An 8,470-nucleotide genomic window follows, 5' to 3' on the forward strand; every position below is an offset into this window, starting at 1 on the left:
CAATTCATGGTTGCTATTATTCTTCCGAACATAAATTTTATAGTTCCAATGAGGAAAACATGCCAGTGTGCCAGGCTATGAATCCGCTTGAGGAGTTCCCATCTTAACGGTCCGCACTCTTGTCACCTTCGAGTAAGGCTGCCTGTAACACACGGAATGGTCCTGGTATTTTCTAGTACTAAACTAGAAAGGATATAGAATACCAAGACCTAGAGAATGAATCATTTCATCTCTTTCTGGAGTGACCAATTTAAATCTGCTTTCCGGGATTGACAAGAGCGTTAATGGGCATCGCCGGATTAATACCACGCATACCAAAATTCCAGATCAGCATACGCAGATAATCTTTAATGGCTCAAATTTTCTCCAAAACTGGCTGTCAATCTCTGTGGTTAAAGACTTGAGAAAATGCTCTCCAGTAGGCTAAATGCGTCAGCCAAGGATCCGGCATGTTGGGTGTCTATAATGAAATAGAACATGTTCCCACTCGTTCTCATAGCGCAGAGCTAAGAACAGAGTATTATGCACTTATGTTGATTTGAATGTCTATCGTTTAAGAAACATAAAAAGGAGACAGGATATGTGTTTATAAATTCATTGCCGTATACATGATAAACGCTATCGGCCGCCCAAGATGTCCGATAGTGACTTGTTCGCGCTGCGAAAAAACTCTTCCCTGAAAGAAAACGCAGATAACAAATGTAAGAGAGTCTGGGAAGTAGCATCGCACTAAAAGAAAAGATTAATGAAGGGTATACTAATACGGGACTCCGTTAAGGACGACTAGTGGACAAGATACGATAAAGAAACAAACACAACTAATTTCATTCACAAATGTGAGATGAGTAAGGTGGTCATGCATCTCTTGCTGAAAATGCTCACAATTAATCAAGTGGCGAAATGAGAACTCTTTTATGCCAGAGAAGGCGACTGGTATCTGAACACGTATCATCTTAATTGTAACGTTCTATTTCACAGAGAGACCTCGGCCCTCAACCAAGATACAAACATAGGATCAAAGGGAAACCGGAAAAGAAAGGAAAAATATGGTTGGCAAATGAAGTTAGTAAATAAACAACTTACCGATCGGGTTTGAATAATAGATTACGATAGACGAACCACTGAAACAAAGCAGAAAAGGTGGGTTGTAAGCGGAACAGGATATAGAGAGTAAAAAATTGTAGCCTTCTTTCAGTACCCATGCAACCATATAGAGCACCCACAAGAAATGGTCTCATGAGATTTATTATCTCATCTTTCTTTTAATACTCAAGCAACCATAAGAAACCATATACTTTTTCAAGAAACCATACTTACAGAAGAAAACAGTATCCCGACCAATTCAAGTGCAGTTGGGATGAGAGGGAGCTTGTCGATGGCCTAATGCAAAATTCACGACGTGTCAGAAATTTAGTAGTTTCACAAAAGTAGAGAGTTGACCATACGTTTTCAACAAACAAAAGATTCACAGAAAAGCATGCATCTTGGGCAAGAAAATACAAAGTTGCACTATGCAATCTCATATGACAACTCCAATAGCAAAGATTATCCTCGTCAGACTGTCAAGAGGAAGGATCCCCACTGGCAGAAGAGCAATAAAAGGAAAAAACACAAATGAATGTGAGATGACACTAGGATCTTAGAATGTCATTTCATCTTTATTTCTCTAAGTAACACTTTGTTGGACTCTTTAACTGTTCGTATCAATTGCCTGCTAGGGTACGCATTGCAAGGGAAAGCATTCATGCCTTTTTAAAGATGGAAACATCACAGGAATATCATGGACTGGTAAGCTGACACATGGAAATTGCTGTCTCTGATATCAGGGTTTCGAACCTAATTACAAAATCTCAAGTTTTTGCTGCATTATCCCAAACATATACAGACAAACCTGGATTACAAATCCCTGTCACTAGCAATTTCCACGATTTATTTCCATGGTTAAGGAAAAAAGGAAGTAAATCAATTACTAAGCCAAGTCAATCAACCCCAAGTTTTTGCTGTATTTTACCAAAAATATCCAGACAAATCTGAATTATACATCCCTACCTCAATCAAATTCCATAAACTTTTTTTTTTCCATGGTCAAGGAAACAAGGAACTGAATCAATTACCGAGACAAAATTCACAATTGCCCAAAGGCCCACTATTGCGGAAAATCCCAACCCAATTACAGCAATCCGATCTTCAGATTTCTCCCACTGGTAAAAGAAACTAACAAAGTTAAGATGGTGTCAAGAAAACCATTACAATATGAGCATGAAAAGCATACAACCAACTCTTAAAAGGCAAAAGGAACCAGCGACTATGCTGTTTGATTTTCATTTTTTATCCTTCTATTTTTTCTTTGACAAAGACGAGAAAGGGGAATTGGGCAATCCCTGAACAACAAGCCCACTGGGGAAGATTAATCAGTTTTTCTGGAACTATCTAGTGGATACATGCTATCTGGGCATCAGATGAAGCAACATGCTTTTGTTTGGTTCCACAAATGTTGGGGGGGGATCATCTACCAACTGCATAAGCAATTCATGCACGAACACAAAATCTGGAAACGGTAAAAGGCAGGAATCGAAGCAAAAAAAGATCATGTCTTAAGTGACACATTCAAGCATTCAAAAGTCAATTCTTTTTGTTGTAAGTAATACCAGTAATTGGTTAGCATATTTGTTGATCTATTACCTACTGCAAAAAGGGATTTTTATGACCCAGAAGTCTGTCATTTTGTGTTTCCTTTGGCACACGGCACTGAAAAAAAAGACAGAGACAGAGGACCTACAACACTTTGAACAGACTTCACAAGAGAGGTTGAAGATTCATCAGAGGTGTCACTTGTAGCCTTTGCAACAAAAGCAAACCGACCTTGCCTACCTGCAAGAAAAATATTACAATAAGTACTGAGACCGAAAAGTTAAATCATTACAATCTCCAAGTCCCCAAGTATATGTCAACTTGAACCATTGAAGTCATATCCACCCACGAGAAAAATGAAAAGCCTCAAAGTTTTTACTCTTGTACAACCTTCTTTAAGTCCTGATCAGATTTTGTTCTGGCCTTTTTTTTTGCTTTGTCACATCAAGTATTACTAAAAAGCTGCATCATTCGCAATTTTCTCTCACGACATTTTTCTTCTTTGCTCGTTCTGGCTAATTTGCTGAAGCACGTACCGTGTTCAAATCAAATTACCTAGTCCATTGTTTAATTTATCTTTTCTAGTTACTGACCAGCTTCACTAACAGAAACTTTTTGATGATTAACTTTAACTGCTCCAAGTAAAAAGTAGTTGACTTCAAAACTCGTCAAAAATATAAAAAAATATGTAATCAAGCATGTAGGAGACAACTCCTTTTTCACTCTGCAAGAAAATCAAGCAATCTGAAACTCTCTAATGCAGCCAAAAAATGTTTATGCATTTCAGGAATAAACTTGAGAAGTTCACCAATTTCCTTTGGACATTCAAGAACAAAGTACTAAAAGTCCATTACTTTAGGGCTCACAGAAAAAAAAAATTAAACTGCCAAAAAGCAAATCTTACACCACCACAAGTTACGCCTTATACTTTGGCACAATGCTTTTCAGTTCACCAAATATAGGTCGCCTTGATGAAATTATGATTCAAATGATGAAAGACATGGAGAAAGAGCGATCATGGTCCTGTCCTTCAGAATTTCAACACCAAATTTCAGTTCTTTTGGCGAAACAAATTTCTAGGCTGCCGGATATTTCGCTTTTCTTCTTTCTTCCAAGTCCAATAATCTCACTTTGGATTCAAATATAGAGTCAGAATTCAGTCAACTAATGTCTAGTGCACGGGAGCTCACAAAAGCACAGAACCATTAACTAGAATTATGCCCAGGAAAAAAAAGAATGAAAAAAAGAAGACAAATGAGCTTACAATTCAGATAGCTCTATCAAAATTCACAGCTTTTTCTTTTCATTTTCACTGCTTTTCTGGCATCAATTAGAAATAAAGAAGTGGCTTACCTCCAATGCCAGGCGCTGTAACTTTCTGAAGAGTACTCAAAAGGAGGTGCCGTCCATTAGCAAACAGTGGTGGAGGAGGCAGCTTAGCAAGAATTGAAGCCATCCAGATAGCAACTTCAGTAAAAAGGGTCAAACTTTTTAGACATCAGATAATCAAAGCAAGTAAAAAAAAAGGAAAAAAAAACTGAGTTGCAGATTTCGCAAGAAATGGGCTTTTATTTCACCTTCTTAGCAGGTTGAAGCTAAGAGTAATTCTTAAGAGAACGCAAATCAAAGCAGAGGAAACAACTAGGACTGGGACTAGGCACAGGCGAGTGGTGAGTGAAGAGTCAAGAACACGTAGTGTCGGACGCCACAAACAAGAGGATCTACTAATAGTGTAAAAGCAAAGAACGGATCTTGGATTCTTGGGGGAGTAGAGGAAAACGAAAACTGATAGGCCAGTCCAGGATCATGTTGGGAGTTAGTGGGGTCTGGAGCTAGCGGGGCATTCGGTATAAATTGGATTCGATTATTTGAATTCAGTTTTTTTTTGGGTTATTTCACATGTAAAATTCTTAATCGTTTTAATTTCGAATTGAAAATAATCGAATATATCGAATGAATTTGGAAACGGTCTTGAGATCAGTTATAATTGAATTAGATAGTAATTTCACATAATTAAAATGAGATTCACTTGTGTAGTTGTATATGTTTAGTCATTTATAATTTACTAATTATGTGTTGTATTACACTTTCAATTATTCTTATTTTTTACATAGCTTAAATGCTTAATTTGCAAATAATTTGATTGTTTTCAAGAGTGAATGCTAATATACTAATATGTTGACATGTAATTCATATGCATTCGCTAAAACTGCTTAATCATAATGCTTAATTGTTTACGTTTAAACAAGATTAGTGATTAAAGAATATTAATTCACATATTATATATGTAATGTAATTTTAGAGTATACTACTACTTGCAAGTTACACATTCAAATATTTAATAATCCAAACATGAATGATAAACCAATGCCTAAATTCTAATTACTAAATATGTGTAATATTTAGTACTATACTTATACTTATTATCTCATTCTAGTTATGTATAAAAGAATAAGTATTATAGTTATGTATTATTGTATATTTGTATTATTATAATCATATAACAAATGCTAAAATAATATATTATACATTATTATATATTATTATTATTGTGGGTGCATGATAATACTATATACTGTCTATTATTAATAGTCTTTACCTATATAATATATTGATACTATATCGCATTTACCCATATATTATATAATTTCATAAACTAATTTGGGATTCGAATCCGGTAACATGGCGTTCTATTTCATTTTACCGAATTTGGATTCAAAATTGGTCATTACCAAATTAAAAACCCCATTACCTATTTCATACTACATTAGAATTCGATGAATTTGGTAAATACCGCTTTTATACCTAATTACCGAATACCCAATTTCAAATTATCAAATTCAATGACATTTTTGTGATATCATTATTTAAAGATGGTAAATCAACCTTTTCACGGTGCCTATTCATGAGTATTTCATCATTGATAAAAGCAATAAAGAAGAAGAGATAAGGAAAAGATTTAACAATAAAGGCAAGAAAGGAAAAGATTTAACAACAAAAGTAAGAAAGGAAAAGAAAATGGAAAGCAGAAAAAGTGAAACAAAGCAACCAAGATCAGATGGGACCACATATTTGTCCAGCAATATTTGTTGATGAAAAAAATTGAAGGGGTAGCGGGTAAATAGTAAATGATGTCACTATGGTTTTGGAATCCTTCTCCTAATAAACCCTGGTAATCAAAATATATTGGGGTTAGGAATTCTCTGAATAGATCACGGTTACGCTTTCCAGCATTAGCAGCGTCCCCTAAATCTGCCGAACTTCAAGCACTCAGTTTTGTTTCAAATTCCTAACAATCCCCCTTTCCCAGCTCCCTCGAAATCCTTTTTTGTTAAGGAAAATAAATAATATATAAGTTTCATTATTGTTTCTCTCGTCCTCTTCCAGTTCATGATCGCAGAAAGTCGAACCAAAAACAGAAAAACCAATTTCTTGACAGCCGTTTAGCAGCACCATTCATCATCTGTGATGCCGAAAGATCGTAAAAAGACCGAGCCCTCATCTTCTTCACATGGTGTGAGGTTCTCCCCTTACACTTCCAACTCAAAGAATCACGAAAATTGCAAGAAAGACGGTGACGAAAAGGGTCGGTGGCGAGAAGAAAGATGTACGATCTGCATGGAACATCCTCACAATGCTGTTTTATTGATTTGTTCGTCGCATGAAAGAGGTTGTCGGCCTTACATGTGTAGAACAAGCCGCCGCCTTTCAAATTGTCTTGATCGATTCTGTAAGTTGAATTCAGTGAGGCCATCAAAATCAACCGGTAGTGATCAGCAGCCAAACAAGTTCGTTCGCTGTGGAGGAAAAGGGAGCCCTGATGATGAACTGCTCTGCCCTCTTTGTAGGGGGCAAATTAATGGATGGATTGTCACGGCATCTGCCCGCAGATTTATGAACGCATTAGCACGAAGTTGTCCTTTGGAAACATGCGATTTCTCAGGAAGTTATGCCCAATTAGTGAAACATGCCCGGCTCGTACATCCAGAGGCTAGGCCGTCCGAGGCTGATAAGCAGCGCTTGTCCGATTGGAATGATGCGGAAGACGCTGAGAACGAGTCGGGTGATGAAGAAGATTTAGATGAGACTGAAGAAGTAAAATTCGAAAGATTGCATCCAGGTGATGATTTCTTCAATCATATTCATTTTGGGGATGAAAACGATACGATTCTTGATGAACATTACTGCATTGAGAATGGTATTTTGAAGTATTTCAGAACGACCACTTCGGGGAAATCCTATGAGTTTGCAATGGTGCTGGAGTAGATTGAAGATTGTAATTTCGGACTCAGTTGTCTTCACTTGGAGAAGAAATTTGCGCCAAGAAGAGATTGTTTGGATTAAGCCACGTTTTAATTTCTATTGTTATTGCATTCATTCTCTTCTTTAGTAATTTTTTTCTTTTTGGCTTATTTTTTGAAGGAAAATCAATTCATTCATTCAATCTGCCCACAAAGCATACAAAAATCTTCTTTGGGAAATTTACACGCCACACAAAACTCCCTTTCGATGACGAAGTAGATGGGAAATTCAGGAACATTGTTCCTCCTGCTTACATGCGAAACTAAAATCATTTAACAATCCGCTAATACTTCTGATCAGATTGCCAATTAACGACAGTTGCCTGTGATTTTCTGAACAATGCTTAAGGAGGCATCGCCCTCTCCCTCCACCTCCAGCCAGCATTGAGAATGTGCCCAAATCCTGAGCAAATTGCAGAGCTTTTTATTTCTCAAGATAATTAAACGGGCCGCAGATGTACCTGATCTGGGTTGCTCTGATCACCCAGCCCGGCGATTGATTCGTTGATGGATACGTGTTGAGATACATTAGCCTGGAGATGCTGGATCAAGCCCAGTCAGTCCATGGCTTTAACAAAGAAATGTAGTCGGACCAATCCGAGGACGTCTAGGGCGGTCCGTCAGACAACTAGACTCCTCCCGAACCCAAGCCGAGAAACCTTTTATACTTTAAGAGCGGAGAAGAGGAAATTCTTTTTTCTTCAATTGATGACTCTATGGTTTTGAATTTCGAGGTTTTTATTTAAAAAATAAAATTTTAGCTTTTCTTTCTAATACAATATATTTTCAACTTTGCATCCACTGTTTTATTTGCATGGACCTGAAGAGAAAGAAAGAATCCATTTTTTTTTTTTGGGGTTGAAGACAGGACTAGAAAAAAAAGTCACAGAATAATTTCTACCGTGTCTAATCGTACAAACCCAGTCTTCATTACAGCCAGACAATGGACGATATTACTCAAAACTTGTAAATCCTTGTTTTGACAGTGATTTTCAGCAGAAATTTTTTTTTTATTGAACATATTTTTTAATAATTTTTTTACTTCACGTGCCAAGCATCGCAAAAGCCATGCACTTTCAGCTATTTAAGGGTCCGTTTGATTCAATAATGTAAAATATTTTCAACGGAAAATGTCTTCCATGAAAAATTTTATCGAAGAAAATAATTACCTTCTCCATGTTTTTTCCGGTGTTTGGGAGGAGGTGGAGACTACAAATCTTTAGTGGGCTATTGCACAAATGGTGGGTTTTGTTCTGAATCTTAAGGCTAGTAGGGGAGCTTGAATGGAAAGTCTTACAACTTATGAGGCAGACATGGAAAATAACTTGAGTTCATTTATATGGGAAGTCATTTTACACCATCATCTGATGTAAAATATTTTCAGTAGGAAAATTTTTTTCCAAAGCAATAACCTAATCAAACAATAGAAAATAAGGAAAATATTTTCCATTGAAACAAACAGACCCTAAGTGTATATGGTATTTCCATCATCTTTAAATTCTCCCTTGCCACCGTGAGAGTTGTATTTGTGGATGATT

General features: G+C 36.6%; 1 protein-coding gene across 2 annotated transcripts; it reads right to left on the reverse strand.

Annotated features, from left to right (window-relative positions):
- Positions 1 to 360: 360 nt before the first annotated feature.
- On the reverse strand, positions 361 to 4,458 carry LOC113742311 (protein CURVATURE THYLAKOID 1C, chloroplastic). 2 transcript variants are annotated; one of them, XM_027270128.2, is made up of 7 exons: positions 4,209 to 4,456; positions 3,985 to 4,098; positions 2,780 to 2,871; positions 2,115 to 2,201; positions 1,318 to 1,380; positions 1,084 to 1,121; positions 361 to 676 (listed from the first exon to the last, which is right to left on the reverse strand). In XM_027270128.2, the coding sequence occupies exons 2-7, from the start codon at positions 4,085 to 4,087 to the stop codon at positions 619 to 621; spliced, it is 441 nt and encodes a 146-aa protein (XP_027125929.2). In that variant the 5' UTR covers positions 4,088 to 4,098; positions 4,209 to 4,456; the 3' UTR covers positions 361 to 618. The 2 variants fall into 2 exon arrangements, with proteins under 2 accessions (XP_027125929.2, XP_027125930.2); XM_027270129.2 differs by lacking the exon at positions 2,115 to 2,201 and having other exon boundaries at positions 4,209 to 4,458.
- Between the last annotated feature and the right edge of the window lie 4,012 nt (positions 4,459 to 8,470).

This window comes from Coffea arabica, chromosome 4c (genome assembly GCF_036785885.1).
Source record: "Coffea arabica cultivar ET-39 chromosome 4c, Coffea Arabica ET-39 HiFi, whole genome shotgun sequence".
Taxonomy (NCBI): Eukaryota; Viridiplantae; Streptophyta; class Magnoliopsida; order Gentianales; family Rubiaceae; genus Coffea; species Coffea arabica.

Coding starts and splice junctions, on each gene's coding strand:
- LOC113742311 (XM_027270128.2), bottom strand. CDS start 4,087: ATGGCTTCAATTCTTGCTAAGCTGCCTCCTCCACCACTGTTTGCTAAT. Junction 2,872..3,984: donor TACAGCGCCTGGCATTGGAG/GTAAGCCACTTC, acceptor TTTTTCTTGCAG/GTAGGCAAGGTCGGTTTGCT. Junction 1,381..2,114: donor CAATTGTGAATTTTGTCTCG/GTAATTGATTCA, acceptor ATTTTGCATTAG/GCCATCGACAAGCTCCCTCT.